This window comes from Camarhynchus parvulus, chromosome 2 (genome assembly GCF_901933205.1).
Source record: "Camarhynchus parvulus chromosome 2, STF_HiC, whole genome shotgun sequence".
NCBI classification, from domain to species: Eukaryota; Metazoa; Chordata; class Aves; order Passeriformes; family Thraupidae; genus Camarhynchus; species Camarhynchus parvulus.
Window position 1 is genome coordinate 24,714,880 of NC_044572.1, and position 16,262 is coordinate 24,731,141.

Consider the following 16,262-nt stretch of genomic DNA (forward strand, 5'->3'; position numbering starts at 1 on the left):
TGTTTCTCTCTCTAAGTCACCTTCTCTCTCTAGAATGTCAGTATAGGTTCCGAAGTGTCACTGAATTTGAGCAGTGAGTTGGAAAACTGAACTTGCTGTCTTCTCTTCTTCATGGCCCAGAATGTTACCTGATTTGCCAAGGTAGTGATTCCTGAACTCAGTGATCAGAATTGTTTCTGTATTATTTACTGACAGTGTCAAGTACACTCATAAGCTCAAGTACATTTCTCCCTCCTAGTATATTTCTCTCTCTTCTCCCAGTTTAGCTCACTAAATAAGCTTTAAGAGTAACAATAGATATCTACTGCACTATCTTAAAATGGATAAGAATACTGCACTGTCTTACTCTACTATGTATCTTACAATGGATAAGAAATATTCTAAGCTAATGCATTTGCACAGACTGCCAAACCCTATTATTTTCTGGATTCCAGATTCACACTAGAATCTAGAATAAAGAAAACTGCCTTTTCGATAGAAATTTAATATTACAATAAGAAAATATTTCCATGAAGAGATAATTATTTAATTATGGTGAGGCTCTCAACTATCTCTTATTTCTGCTCTTCTGGTTTGAAATAGTTGAATTAGTAAGATTTCCAAGTCTGAGTCTTTCCTAATGATGTTGGAAAGGAGAGTTTTCTGTACCATGTATCTACATATGATACTTGATGAATTAAGGTATGAGACAGAATCACAGAATCACAGAATTTCTAGGTTGGAAGAGAGCTTTAAGATCATCAAGTCCAACCCATCTTCTAACACCTCAACTAGATCATGGCACCAAGTGCCAGATCCAGTCTTTTTAAACACATCAAGGGATGGTGACTCCACCACCTCCCTGGGTAGATGATTCCAGTATTTGATCACTCTTTCTGTGAAAAACTTCCTCCTTAATTCTACCCTGTATCTCCCTTGGCACAGTTTGAGACTGTGTCCTCTTGTTCTGTCTGTTGTTGCCCACTCACCTTGGAGGATCTTACTTTGTCAACTAATCTGTTTTATGTGATGCTTCCTAACAGTTTTCTTGCCTAAATAGTTTATTATGAAATTACTTTTGCCAGGACTGATTCTTAAAAATCCTAGCAGATGAATCATTTTGTCTTTTCCATGAAATCATGTTTTCTCTGCAACTAGCTGCTATTGTTCTAGTTAGTCTGGTAACTAATAGTTGTCTGTGTTGTTGTGTAAATGAGGACTCATGAGGGAAAGCTGTGTGAAATACAGCTCTTTTGACCAGTTTTAAGATTTCTAGCTTTTAATGAAGGCACAACTACCATTTCAAAGTAAGCAGTTGTACACAGTTTATAATTTATGTTTTCCCTTCTTGAAAATTTGATTTTATTCTAGCCATAGCTGTGCATTTCTTAAATAATTTAAAAGCAGGATGTTTAAGAACGGATGTGAAAGTCTCCTCAGAGTAACTGAGAAAAGGCTTTGCTAGTCTTAGTTTAGGCCTTCATATGCTAATATTTCCCTTTCTGATAAACTGCTAGAACACACAGTTTTGTTATCATTAGCAGATTTTCATCAGATCTTTCAGGACAAAGTTCTTTTTTTTTTTGATGCTGTTCTTGATCTTTCAAGTGGTTTGACATGTTTTATGTGAAAACAGCACAATCTTCTGAAGCTGCCAAATTAGTGATATTAATGAGCTCCCATTTTTAACTATTAATGGCTTCCTATATAAAACAATGACACTTATGGCAATCACAGATTGCTCACGTTCGAAACTACAGGTTATCAACCTACTATTATAGCTGTTTGTTGTATATTTTATTCTCTACTACTCTGGTTATGGGGAACCCTGACTTGAATGTACCTTATCTGCCAAAATGTAAGTATTTAGTGCAGACCAGATATTTTTCTTTAAGCTGAATTACATAATAAGAATTCATGGGAACTGTGAAAAAATAGAACTCAATTCTGTTTATGTTGTGATATGTATAAGAAAGAAAAACCTCCTCCCCACTAATGGTTTGGCAGGATAGCAGAGAGGATTTCTTGGCCAAAGATCAGATTAAATAAATAGTTTCCATTTCTACATGAACAGACAGACATTATCTTGTAAGACTTGAAAGACACTGACAGAAGACAAATGATGGAATGACTTATTTCTTTTGCCTGAGCCATATGAAAAAAACTTGCATTGCTGTTCTGCTGTGCAAATAAATCGCAATCACAAAAAGACCTGAGTGGCTTAAAAGTAGAGAAGTGACTTGAAACAACCCATCAGTGACATCCAAAGTAAATACAGAAGTAAAAGTAAGTAAATATAATTCACAGATATAGAGTAAAAAGAAAACCAACTGTTTTCAGTATTGTGGGACTGCACCAAAACTGGGTATAATTTAAAGTCATGCCAATAAGGTTAAACAACTTGGGTCTCTCCTTGCCAGATGTGAGAATTCAGAATAATTTGAATGGAGTTGTTACTTCATTGCAAGTAAAATGATAATCATACTCTATAGTATGTAAATACTAAACTAAACAGATTTTAAATTCCCAATGGTTGGGAAATTGAGTAATTCTATAACTCCAGTGAAATTACTCTGATTTTATACTAACATAGTAAGGAGGCCCTTGGTCTCTTATCTTCTCTAAAGTATGCTCTGCAGCATTTTAATGTTGCTCAGGAATTAACAGAAATATCAACCATACTTTAGCAAAGCCTAAAAATACTTTCTAGTCAAATGGATTATCACAAAAGTACTGAAAATGTGCAAGGACACACAATTCTGATATTTATAGTTAGATACATGACCATGTTAATAAATGAAGAGATTGTCTTAAAGGCAACATAACAATTGAAATAAAATACAATTCATTATTCTAGACATTATAATAATATTGTTTCACATGGGCCCTGTGTAAATAAGGATGTAGATTGAAAAATTTTTAAGTGATTATAATGTAAGTTTAAATAACTTAGATGTCAGTGACCGAAGCTGAACATCTAAATAGGGTCCCAACTCTGATAAAGCAGCCAAAATTTCCAGTAATTTCTGTACATTTTGGCTGTAATTAACCTGAGGTGGTATTGAAGAACATGACATTACCTAAAATAATTCAGCATTAGATTCTGTTTCAAAGCTGAACATTTTTGTTTTCTACCAACAGCACATTTAAGGAAAACATAAATGTAATATATTATTTCTCATTGTGGAAAACTTGAGATTTAATGTGCATTGCTTCTATGAGCATCAGTGAGTTGTCTTATTTCCTTACTTTCTACTAAAGTATAATATAGAGGTAGTTAGCACTATTCTGCCATGAAGGAATACAACTGTTCTCTTGGGTATATTATTTCACGTGTATAAATTTCACATGGGTAAGAGGTGATCATCTTGTTTGCAGTTGTGTACAACTATATTTAGTATTTCTGTTAGAAAATGAATTTAAGGGACTTCACTTATGCAGATAAGGTAGTGGATATTTTTCTAATTATCTTTATATAATTAGATGTGAATTAGTCGCTTTAAGATTGTCTCAACTGTTTAATTGATTTTTTAATGTTTGCTTGTGTCCCTTTCTTTGGTTGTGTGTGGGAATTTTAAAACTCTAAACACATCTATCTGGTACATGCTAAGGTCTTCAACAGCCCTACATCCTTAGCAAAAATCACAAAGTAAATAAAATGTTCAAATTTCTGCCTTCTGTCTCTATTCTTCTTCAGTAACACCTGAAGTTCTGTTAACATATTTTTATATCCAAAAGTCAAGAGGCTCTCTAGGTGTTCCTACAGTTTCATGTCTACAAAGTCATACTAATAGAAATACAATGACAGAGAGACTACATTGGTTTGTGGTTGGATCCAGGACTGCAACAAGGCTGGGCCTCAGATTTGTTGTAATATCTGATGTTTAGAATTTAATAGGTGATGTCTTGCTTAGCTGAAATATTTTCAATCCTTGTGCAGTGAATCACCTGTAGGACTTATTGCAAGCAGCTGCGAAAAAGTAATTCCTTCATTCTTCTGCTTTGGAATACGGTCTTGGAAGGGGAGCTTTTTGTGACTGCTTTGGAAGCTCAGGGGCTGCTTGTATCTTGGTTCTTTACATATTTCATCTGATCTCCTTTTCTCCCTGCTGGGTTGGGTGCTTTGGCACAGCCTTGCTTAGCAGTCTGCAGGGCGTCCAGAATGCCCCAGCTCCTCCGGAGGCTCCAGGAGCCTGAGCCGGGGCCGTGCAGTGCGCCAGGACAGGCTACTGCCAGCAGTGGGGAAAATTCTGAAATGCTCTCACTTCTGTTCCTGGCCTCTGGCATGTATATTTATCAAAATGCTGTTTTCAATCTATATGTTTTGTTGTTTGCCTGTCAATATTCATGCTGGTTATTTCAACTTTATTGAGGCAAACAGTCATGTGCTGCATCCCCATGGTACAAAATAGCTAGAGATTGACACCTGTGAACGCTTCAATGGTATAGTACCAATGCAAAAGTAATGAATTAAGTTTGTGGATTTATGTACCTCATTTTTTTTTATTTCCAGTCACCACTGTCTTGCTTCTGTATACATAATAATTAGTTTTCAGACTTTGCATTGTACATCCCCAGGCCATTTTTGGATATTTATGCCGTTAGTTCAACGAACTTTGCTTAGGAGTTGCTATGTGATCAACAGTCGTTACTTTCCCGGATTGCCCATCTTACAAATTACCTAGAGATTTCATGTTCTGCAATTAAGTTTTCTTATTACCTTTATAAAGCCAAAACATTTTTGTGGTGAACTCGCCTAGCTAACAAACAACAAAGGCTTTGTGGTTGTGCTCCAACGATGATCCTCGTCCCTGTCAGCAGCTGCCAGAACAAGCCATGCCCACGGAGCTGTAAGCGGTTCGCCGGGGTTTGTCACCAGCACGCTCCTCGCTCGGGCAGCCAGGGTGAGTGGATGAACAGCGAGGGAAAGAACACGCCGGCTCCTGATCTGCGAGGAGCTCTCCGTGCGCCCGGTGCCCCCCGCGAGTTTCCTGCAGCGGGAAGGAGCGGGGGCTTTCCCGGGACCCGGGAGCTGCCCCTCCCGCGCGGGGGCGGGCACGCTGCCTCCTCCGACACGGGCGGGTGCCGGGCGGGCCCCGTCTGCGGGGGTCAGGCTGGAAACGAGCGTTCCAGGGGAGAGAAGAAGGGGATAAACCGGGCCGGAGGCAGCCACCGGGACTCGGCGCCGGCGGCGTGGCCGCGGCCCGGCCCGTCCTCCGCCTCTCGGCAGTCGCCGCCCGGGGCCGGACTGCAGCGGGCTGGCCGCCTCCCCCGCCCCGCCGGCGGAGCGAACCACTGCGGCTCGCCGAGGAGGTGAGGCACCTGTCACCGCGGGCGGCGGCGGCCGTGGGCGGCCTCGCGGCGGGCGGCGGCGGCGGCTCGAGGCGCGTCCGGCGGCGGGGGCGCAGCGGGGGCGCGGTGGCGGAGGGGCGGGCGGCGGGCGGGAGCGCGGCCACGGCGGCCACGGCGCCTCATCCTCCCCCGCGCCGCCGCCACGGGTGTGCGCGCGGAGCTGTGTCCGTGCCCCCCGCCGCCGCCGCTGCCTGCAATGGCGTTGAGGAGACGCGGCGGCTGGTGCCTCCTGTCAGGCGGGCGGCGGCAGCGGCCGCTCTGCGCAGAGGAGGCGCGGGGGCAGCGCTGAGTCGGGCGGCCGGGGGAGTCCGTCGCGGCTGTCGGCTGGGTAAGGCGGCGTGGCGCGCTCGGCGGCACGGGCGCCGGGCTCCGCGGGGAACGGCGCTGGCACCGGGCTTTTGTTTCGCGGGGGTGGCGGGCGCCTGCCCGGGCACTGCCCCGCCGCAAGGTGCAGCCGCCCGAGGAGGAGCCGCCGCGGGGGCTCCGGCGCTGCCCTCTCGGGTTGAGTTTATTGCCTCCTGTGAGGGCTGCACGGCTCGCCGAGGGTCTCTGCCGTGTGGCCTTTCCAGTCGCCCGCGGCGATCGGCGGGAGCGGAGCGGGAGGTGCGCGGGGACGGGCGCGTCGCTCCCGGCGCGGCGGCCGCGGGCTCCCGGCAGCGGCACCGTGTGTGCCGCGGCCAGAGTGAGGCGTCCCCTCCTCGGCGGCGGCAGCGCGCAGGGCGAGGGCTGGGGAGCAGGAACGGAGGGGAAGGGAGAGGGGGTTGGCTCGGGAGACCCCCGGGGTGCCCTTCGCTGGGCTGCGGGGTCCAGGGATGAGCCCCTGGGGCCGGGCCGTTCGAGCGGTCCAGCCCCCGGCTCCGTTTCTGCTCTCCTCGTTGGTACCTCCGGGGTCTTCCAGACGATAAAACCTCTGCCCGTGACGAGGGGCAACTTTCTCTAACGGGATTTCACTTCCATTACCCTGTCAGCTGAAGATGTTAACTTTGGGTGTAGTTTTTGTATTCCCTCGAGCTGATGTTTAATTTGCCTTTCTAAGAGTATCATCTTTGATCTACCATTATGTTTCTCTGAGCGAGCAAGGATTGTCTTGCATGCCTCATATTTCATGTCACATTGCCTTTCCTTTGCGTGCATATTTGTGCCATAATACTATACTTGTGAATGGAAAGCTATGATTATTTGTTCTTTTACTATGATGTTATAGATTATAAATTATGCAACAGTCAATTTGAAAAAGTTTGTAATGGCAAGATTTCACATGTCTGTGTGGTGTTGGTTTCTATTTTTTTTCCTAGTTTTTTGTAAGCATGTCAGAAAATGGCAAATGGAAATTGTGACAGATTTAAAGTATCTGACATGGTTTCAGAAAACCCTCCTTTCTATTGCAGGTTAAATCAGCCCTTATTCTTGAGAGTCCTCAGTCGTGCTGCTTTGTCAAAATTGACTGTGTGCATTAAGACATTTGCCTTCCGATCTGTCAAGTATGGTCCTGCTGAAGGGCAGTGGCCCCTGAGGAAAAACACTCCTCAAGCAGAATCTGCTGTGGCAAACTGCTGAGAGCGGTACCACAGAAACTATGCAAGCAGGTTTCACACTCCTGAAGTAAACATGATGAAAACAGAGTCTTCAGGAGAAAGATCCACCCTCCGAAGTGCCTCTCCTCACAGAAATGCTTACAGGACTGAGTTCCAGGCGCTGAAAAGCACCTTTGACAAACCGAAATCAGATGGAGACCAAAAAGCGAAAGAGGAAGGAGAGGCCTCACAGAGTAGGGGAAGGAAATATGGCTCAAATGTCAATAGGATCAAGAACTTATTTATGCAGATGGGCATGGAGCCCACTGAAAGTGCTGGAGTTGCCCCTAAAACCAGGGGAAAAGGTGGCCCTCCATCACCTCAAAGACGAATTAGGCCCAAAGAATTTGTAGAAAAAGCAGATGGTTCAATCGTAAAGTTGGAATCCTCCGTGTCTGAAAGGATAAGTAGATTTGACACTATCCATGATGGTCCTTCCTATTCCAAGTTTACTGAAACTCGGAAGATGTTTGAGCGAAATGCTCATGAAACGGGACATTCAAATCGCTATTCCCCAAAGAAAGAGAAAATCATTTCTAATGAACTTCCAGATGAGTGGTGCAGCTCTAAGTCTAACAGAGGCAGCATGGATTCACTGGACAGTCTTAGCCCAAGGACGGAGACTGTCTCTCCAACTGTGAGTCAGCTCAGTGCAGTTTTTGAAAACACTGACTCACACAATGTAAACGTAGAAAAGTCAGAAAACAACGAAGAGTACTCTGTAACTGGTCACTATCCACTAAACCTCTCATCTACTGTCACAAATATCTCCTCCCCAGCTGCAAACCTTGAGGGTTTCAGTCCTTTGAAAGAGGCCAGCACGTGGTCTCCCCCAGCCAAACAGAGTACAGGCGTGATGTCTGTTGAGAACTCTCAGCAGACTAACACTTCTTCCACACCGAGACAGAAAGTGTCCACAGGCACTTTGGCAGGTTCAAAAACAACTGAAGAAATAAAAAAGAGCACAGAGGCAAGTGCTGATTCTGTTGAGAGTTCTGCAGCAGGTCAACAGGATTTGGTTGGTGTGCTTGACAGCGAAAGATCTGTGGACAGCTGTGCTAGGAGTAAGTCAAAAACAGAGACTGGAGTTTTGGTGCAGCAGAAGGAACAGTCAGAACACATAGAAGATATCTTTGATCGGCCTGAAGCTGCAGAGTTAACAAGAAATGTAGCTTCAGGTGGTGATTTTGCCACAGATGCTACTGAGTCCCATTATGATGAGGAAAGTGAAAAAGATGGGCATGAAGATGTGAATAATTTTCAGAGTTCCCATGTGTACATGCATTCTGACTACAATGTGTATCGGGTACGATCCAGGTATAATTCTGACTGGGGAGAGACAGGTACAGAACAGGATGATCTGGATGACAGTGATGAAAATAACTGTTACGAACCTGATATGGAATATTCTGAAATTAATGGATTGCCAGATGAAGATGAAATCCCAGCCAACAGAAAAATACAGTTTAGCCGGGCTCCAATTAAGGTACAGTTTCTTATATTCCTTTTTTTTTACAGTTGGATTTGTTTTCAAATGCAGTTTTATTTGAAGGAGATTTTGGCATTTGATCTTGCCTCCAAAAAGATTTCAGAGGATCTTTTGATACATGTCTTTATTGCAGTCAGTGAACATAATCTTAAATGAAGTAAGGCGGTTGAGCTCTGATGAGCTCGTCTCATTTCCTAGATTTTCTGATGGCTAACTAAACCAGCAGAATTTGAGCATGACAGCTGGGCTTGTAAAGTTCAAGAATTTTGCCATGCATATTTTGACTTCTATGACTGCACTGTAACCATTGTGAAATGTCAGTGTGGGTATTTGGTGACTTTTATGCTGCTTGTTTGATTTCATTTGAAATCACAGCTTCTTGAGATTGAAAGGCTTTTCCTCAGCTCTCAGCAGATTCTTAAAGTACCTGTATTTAAAGACTGTCCTTAAGTACAGTGTGATCCTGTAGTAGAGGACTGTTAATATTCCACATCTCAGTTAGTATCATATTTTTTAGTAGCACTTTCATTTATTTAAAACTTAAAAAGCATTAATATATATATATATAAAGAGAGTATATCTTAGTGCTACAGAAGGGTGAAATCAATTGACCGAAATATCTAGTGAAGGGTGTGCTTTTTGCAGAGCTGTTATGGTTTGTTTTTAAGTACCTTGAAATTACCACTAAGAAGGTTGTTTCCAGTGCTTTTCAGTTCAATAAGGAATAACTTATTAGTTAATGGCTTGTTAAGTTTTGTTGTACCAGCTTTTCACTGCTGAGTCTCAGGGTTAAATATAAAAGTATTTTACTTCCAAGTTGGTTTTAGTGCATGTATGTGATGGTTTGACCCTGGCTGGAGGGTCTGTAATGGACACATGTCCATTATGTCTGTAATGTCCCACATGTCTGTAATGGACAATTCAAAACTATAGCAATTATTAATAAATGGCTTCCTGAAACAGAAATATATCATGGAGTACTTGCAATGTAAGCATTTTGAAATTAAAAATGTGTAATTGAAGTTGACTGTTTTCCTTGTGTGATTTTAGCAATGAAAATTACTAAGTCAATGAACAGAAGTGCCAGTGTTAAAGTAATGTGATCTACAAAATCTGCATTCACACTGCCTGTGCTTTAAAGTAGGGTGGAATGTGTATTGTAATATGAAGTTTTCATCTGAATAAAACAACCAGATTTTCATATCTGTTTATCATGGGGTGGAGTGAAAAGAACTGTCTTGCTTCATGCTTTGAAAAGAGGATTTTTACACTGAAAGAAAGAAAATATTCCAAAGCAAGATAATGGATTTTTCTTATAATTTTAGTTTGTTAGTGTTCTATTCAGGCTTACATCATGAACCAAAAATTCTAAGTATTTTTGTTCCCTCTTGATTGTTCCCATAATTAAAGTACCTGGTTTTCTTGAACTCTTGGAGGGAGGTGAAGTGGGGAAAACCTTGATTACAAAGGAAGTTGTCCCCTCCACTGCTTTCCGTCTCAAGCTAATAGACAAGATGTACTACTAGACAAGATGATGTTCTCTCTTCTGAAAGATCTACCAGTTGTTTATGATGGTTCCAACAGATGAAAATCCAGAAAGTGATTTTATTCTTGAGATGGTCAGACTTTTCTGCTGTTTCTGAAAGAGCTAATGTGACATTTTTACTTCAGTGTATTGCTGTTTGAATCATGCTGTCATGCCAAGTGCTCTAAGAGTATTTACTCAATTATTTGTATTTTTTCCTTTTTTTTTTCAAGTTTTTCATGCTATGTTCATTTCAGATTACATATTGTACAGTAATAATAGTAGTCCATCAGGAAAATGCTCTAAAAGTAATTTTTGTAAATAATTAAAAGGGCACATTTGTCATGGGTTTAAGCATAAAGCACTCTTAAAAAGCTTATCCAAATCTGGCATCTTTCTTGTAGATAGGAAGAAAAAAGAATAAAAGCTGTGCTGGGAGAGAACATTGTAGGAGGGTTTGGGAGATCCCCTGCTTTTTGTCCTGGGTGCCTCCAGTGCCTGCAATCTGTTAGTCATGTGGGGAAGCAGAAGTGAGACCATGTGGAAGGCTGGCCCTAGCAGGAGGAACCTCAGCTAAAGTTGTGGAAAATTAAAAGCTGCCCCTGGAGCGGTGCTCCCTCCTCTGTGCAGTTCCTTCGGCACTGTGAAGATGTGTAGGCCAGGGCAGGCTGCCAGGGCCACCAGGTCACTGCCAGGGCCACCAGGTCACTGCCTGGCCATGCTGCTGAGGACAGGGACCCAGGAGGGGCAGCTGGAGAAGCCCCTGGAGGGTCCTTGTGGCTCCTGGGTCCCTGGGCTCCTGCCCTCCTCCTGGGACATGCTGGTGGGAGGCTGGAGCTAGCTCTGGCAGGAGCTTTCTGGCAGCTCAGGTATCAGTGCAGTGCAGGCAGCAAGAGGGACTTGTGTTCTGTCCCCTCACACAGTGCCAGCAGATAAACTTACCCTGTCACTCCCTGTGCCCCATCTGTTACACTGGGATGTTGCATCTGACTGAATAGGCAGCAACTGTTCAGGGATTTTTCTGTCCTACACAATTTTTTGTGTTAGTGGGCATGACTGGTTTCATTAATACTTAGCTGAACATCATCTCATGCATGGCATGATTGCAAGAGAGGAAAATAAAAAGCAATATAGGAGTGTTTTCTGAACTGTTGGAAACTGATTTGTCTTTATGAAAATGATGCAATTTGTACTTGACTATTTTGCTAGATAGTGGTGTGCAAAGTCCAACCCCCAAACTCTGGATGTTTAGTGTTGATTTCATTATTGTACCTTCACTCTTCTCCTACAGGAGAACTCTGAAATAATTAACAAAGTTGGCATTTGAATGTGTGAAGTGTCGAATCAGTGGGTAGTTATTGCCATAAAGTTGTTGCTTGAAGATCTTAGCAGGTTTAGGTAAACATCTTTGGACTATTTTTCTATGCGATTTCTTCAGGCAGACATGTAAGAGACTTTTTTTGTTACTTAAAGGGTAATGCTGAGGACTATGAGAAGCAGTGAAGTATAGGCAGAAGGATAAATAAATCAAATCTTACCAGACTGATAAAGACTGAATTCTGCTTGTCTCCCAAACAGGAAAAAGACTAATTTATTGAGAAACTCACTATCAAGAGGAAGACTCGAGTCAGTGCATGCAGGAAATTCTACTGTGTTACAGTCTGTGATTTTGCTATCACAGATCCCATGCTCCATGGGCCATTTGCTCTGCTCTAGGATGATGGGATATATTTGCTGATTTCATCTCTGTTGAAAGTCCCTTTAGGAGTAGGTGACTACCCAGAGGCCACTGTAGGCTTGGAGAGTTTCTAGGTATTTGGAGTGTGGTATTGCTGGCGTGAGCAGTTGTGTGTGTCTGTGAGAGCTTAAATCAGCTTGGTGCTGTTAATAAAAAGGAGTACAAAAGGGCCCGAGAGTGGCAGTGGACACTTGAAGCCTTTATCAGCACTGGCCTGCTCTTGTGTTGAGGTATTGTGTTTGTGCTCAGGGATAGAACTGAAGCTCTCCAGGGCAAGTGTATGAGGTGAAAAAGTTAAGTAAATGGGATAAGGAAAAACATACCCTGGTTTTTCCAGAGATACTTTGCTGCCAGAGAAACAAAACAACACCCCCACCACCCCAGCTACCCCCACCTCCCCCCCCAGCAGTCCCAGCACTCACTGATTTATTGGTCTTTCATTTGGTTTTGCAGGGTTTCCTGAGGGTTGGGTCATGTACTGCTTCCCAGACACTATGGGCTAACTGGGCAAGGTTTGTCTGTAATGCAGAATTCATTAGCTTGTGGCTTTCCACACCCTAGCAAATGGAATTGTATTGATTGTCCAAATCATAAGTCATTTTTTGAGCCGTGCTTCCTCCATCCTGGGTAGAATTAGGATGAGGAGTAATGTTCACTTTTTCCCTTTCCAAGTCCATAGTTTCTGCTGCCCTGATAGCTAATGGCTGCATCTTCAGTTAGTGCCTGATTCTGGTGCCAGGTACACGTTAAACCATTTAAAGCTGTTAACACCAATTTGTGTCTCCTGCTGAGCTTCCTTTTGCAACCTTCTGCTCCACTGACTCTGTCCCACCAGCCAAGGGGTTGGGCATTGTGTGATCCAACCGTATGGCAGGCAGCAGGGGACTCGTGGTGCTGCAAGGGGATTTGGCCCGAGCTGCTGCTGCAGTTTTTAGCATTCTGTAAAGCTTCCTTAGGGTGCAGTGGTGAAGGGACATCTCTGCAGACCTCTCTTGAGTTTTGGGGTAGGTGGGAGAGAGGGGAACATGAAAGAAGATATATAGCAAATGGCTCTTCCATCCTTCTGCTAATGCCATATGAAGATAATGTAATCATTAGTGCCTGTGCCTCCTATTGTGCTTCCTCTTTTTTGTCAGGCAGCATGACTGAATTTTATACCCCACAATATTTCAGTTTTCCAGAGCATGTCTTGTTCAAATGGTCTTCCAGAACTGGAACTTGTACTCTCTCTCTCTCACCTTTGAAGGAAATTTACAAGTGTTCTGATTATAGTTTAGTGTAGAGCATAAATGAAATTTGTATTTAACAGTTGCTTTGAAATTTTTTGACAAACTTCTTATAAAAATAATTTCAAGGAATGAGTCTTTCTTTCAGTTATTCCTCATTTCTGAAGGGACCTGAAAGATCATTTAGTTCCGACCCCCCCTGCCATGGGCAGGGACTCCTTCCACCAGACCAGGTTGCTCAGCTCCATCCAGTCTGACCTTGAACATTTCCAGGGTTGGGGTATCCACAGCTTCTCTGGGCAACATGTTCCAGTGTCTCACCATCCTCACAGTAAATAATCTTTTCCTAATATGTAATTTAAACTTACTCTCTTTCAGTTTGAAGCTATTCCCCCTTGTCCTGACACTACAAGCCTTTGTAAAATGTCTCTCTCCATCTTTCTTGTAGGCTCCCATCAGCTACTGAAAGGTTGCAATTTGCTCACCCCAAAACCTTCCCTTTTCCAGGCTGAACAATCCCAATTATTTCTGCCTTTCCTCATAGGAAAGGTGCTCCATCACTCTAATCAGCTTACTGGCCCTGCTCTGCACTCGCTCCAACAGGTCCATGTCTTTCCTGAACTGGGGACCCCAAAGCTGGGTGCTGTGTTCCACATTGGGTCTCTCTCACCAGAGCAGAGGGGCAGAATCCCCTCCCCTGCCCTGCTGCCCACGCTGCTCTGGATGCAGCCCAGGATACATACGGCTTTCTGGGCTGTGAGTGCACATGGCTGGGTCATGTCCAGCCTTTCATCCACCAGCACCCCAAAGTCCTTGGCAGGGCTGCTCCTGGTCTCTTCATTTCCCCAGCTTATATTAATACTAGGGACTGCCCCAACAAAATGTGTTCAGGAATGTAAATAGTGGTGGAGAAAGAATCTGAAACAATCTGGCACTAATTATGCTGGAAATATTTAATCTAAAATATCATCATTCTTTATATAATAGCCATCATAATAAAGTATGCTGAAAGCACTTTCAAGTCTTAGTGTAAAAAAGAAGCATTGTATTTACCTGTTGTTAAAATGTTGATGAACTATTTTGGATCATAGGAATCATAAGAGAAGGTTACCCATTCACAGGCGCTGTGCAGTCCAAACTTGTCACTTCTATGTGTGTTTTACTTAAATGAATACTGAGTTGGGTTTTGGTGATCTCCACATTTTCCAGCCCCAGTGAGCCTGTGATTTTATAAATAAAACAGTCACAGTGCATGTAGGACACTTGTTGTTTAAGGCCAATATGGAAGACAGGAGTTGCAGAAAGACCCTGAGGCTTTGTTAGATTTGAAATGGTTACGGAATCTGAGAAATTCATCCACTTTTTGAATGGGTTAATTATGAAAGCTTACAGATAAAAAAAGATGCGTAGCTCTTTTTAAAATCACTGAAAGAATATTTTGTTTTCCTTAAATTAGTTTCCTTAAATTCAGCTTCTGTGTTCATGGAGAAGCCTAGAAGATAAGAGAACTAATATGTATCCTCAAACACCGTCAGCTGGATAGCTGTGGAGCCAGCCAAGGATTGTTGGTAATAACATTCTGTGAGAAAGATAAGGATGTTTCTGAAGAAGGGGCCATACAGAGGAAGGCCAGCACTTTGCTGAGACTAGTTTTGGTTTGGGATCCTGGAGATAGGCACAACACCGTACAGCACAAGTGCAGGAATGAGGTTGAGAATTGGGCCTGAAATGTTGACCAAAGGCCAACCCAGTCATCAAGACTGGTCATCATTTGGTGGTCATAAAGACCAACAAAGCTCTCCAACCCTTTCCAAAAGGGTCTAGAAGATCAGAGTGCCCATGATAGCTAATTGGCATTGAAAGTGAGACACGTATCTCCAGGGTAGGCATAAATTACTAATAAAATTTTGTATGCTCTTGTGGACCCTCTGACATTTGTCACGAGTATCTCTGAGTCTTGGGGCTCCCTTCCCCATAAGGGTAGGATGCCACATGCTTTGTTTACAACTTTAGGAGTGGATGATAGTTTTTGCTAAAGCATGAAACTAAGTATTAGGTAGGCTTAGTCTCTGACTCCTGTAGTCTTGAATATATCACTGAATTTTTATCCTCATATTCAAATTTCATAAAATGGGCAGCAAGCTGGTAATTAATTTTGTTTATCTCGATGTGTGAAGTAGTTTGGCATGCAGAGCTATTGGCTGGGTAGCTTGGAACATGTCTATCCTGCTGCATAAAATGAACTTACGCTCTTTTCCAGGTATTGTCAAGTATGGGGAATTCTACTGACTTTAATATTAAAATGTGTTGTACTGCAGGGATTGTCCTGCTAACTTGGATTATTCATAAAAAAATAATAGTGTAAAAAACCAGGTTCTTTGCTCTGGTAATATGCTCTTAGGGAAGATCTTTTTATGAAAGGCAGAGCCTTTTATATGTGTTTGTCAAGGAAAGGAATGACAAGTAAGTATTAAGGATTCAGAGACTGGATGCACTCAGATAACAGATAGTGAAGGGATAAAGCACTTCAGAAGTTACTATTTTGATTCAGTCACTGTGGTGAACAAAGATAACTCATTATTGCTGTAGAATTTTATGCCTTCGCCTGTGACTCTTTTGCACTTTCAGGTGCAAAAGGATTTTCTTGTATTAAGTATATGGAATTATTGGACTACAGTAAATGGAATAAAGTTCTTTCCCTGTTACAATATGCTGTGGAATCTTTAACTCTTCTATAAAAGTCATAATTTCACTACTAATTCTAGGGATCAGCAATTCCTGGGTGTAGTTCACACAGGTAGCTCTTGAACTAAAAACAAATAATGTTGCCTAAAACTTGAGTTTCATAAGTATTGAGGGCATTCTAGAAGGACTGTGTGTAGAAACAGAATTTGGATTAAATTATTTGCATCAGGGGTTTATGTGGTTTAAATTGACAGGGGTTTCCAATTAAAGGTTTTGAATTTCAAAAACGCAGACTGAGAAACTGTAGGGAAATGGTTTGAAATTAGCTGAACCAAAGAGCAAAGGGAAGTCTTTGATTCAGAATTAGAAAAAGTGCGTAGGATTTTCATCCCAAGAAAAAGCAGACTATACAAGCAGAATGACTGCAGACCTAATCAGAAGAAAAGTCAGCCAAAGAGAACATCATAAGTTAGCCAAGAACTTGGAAGGAGTGGCAGAAGTGGTTGTTGAAAAAATGAAGAATGTCATAAGAGTTCAAAAGTCTTAAATGTGACTAAGAAGTTGCCAGAAGTCAAGCTGAGTTTGAACTTGTGAAGGAAAATAGTCCAAGTAGTAAAAAGCTATTAATCCATTAAAATTCAACAAGAAAGGAGGGTGGGTGTTATGCAGTGAGTATGAAGTTATGGTCAGAGTT

The 16,262-nt window shown here is 42.6% G+C and overlaps 1 protein-coding gene across 6 annotated transcripts in view; it reads left to right on the plus strand.

The window, feature by feature from the left end:
- The first annotated feature begins 5,256 nt into the window (after positions 1–5,256).
- PPP1R9A (protein phosphatase 1 regulatory subunit 9A) overlaps positions 5,257–16,262 on the plus strand; it is a 130,392-nt gene continuing 119,386 nt past the window's right edge. For 5 of the 6 annotated variants that reach the window (XM_030967349.1, XM_030967369.1, XM_030967387.1 and 2 more), the window contains exons 1-2: positions 5,493–5,659; positions 6,720–8,391. In XM_030967349.1, the coding sequence (XP_030823209.1) occupies positions 6,940–8,391 (1,452 nt within the window). In that variant the 5' untranslated portion in view covers positions 5,493–5,659; positions 6,720–6,939. Of the gene's footprint in view, positions 5,293–5,492; positions 5,660–6,719; positions 8,392–16,262 lie in introns of those variants that run through there. The other variant, XM_030967361.1, reaches the window with a different exon arrangement.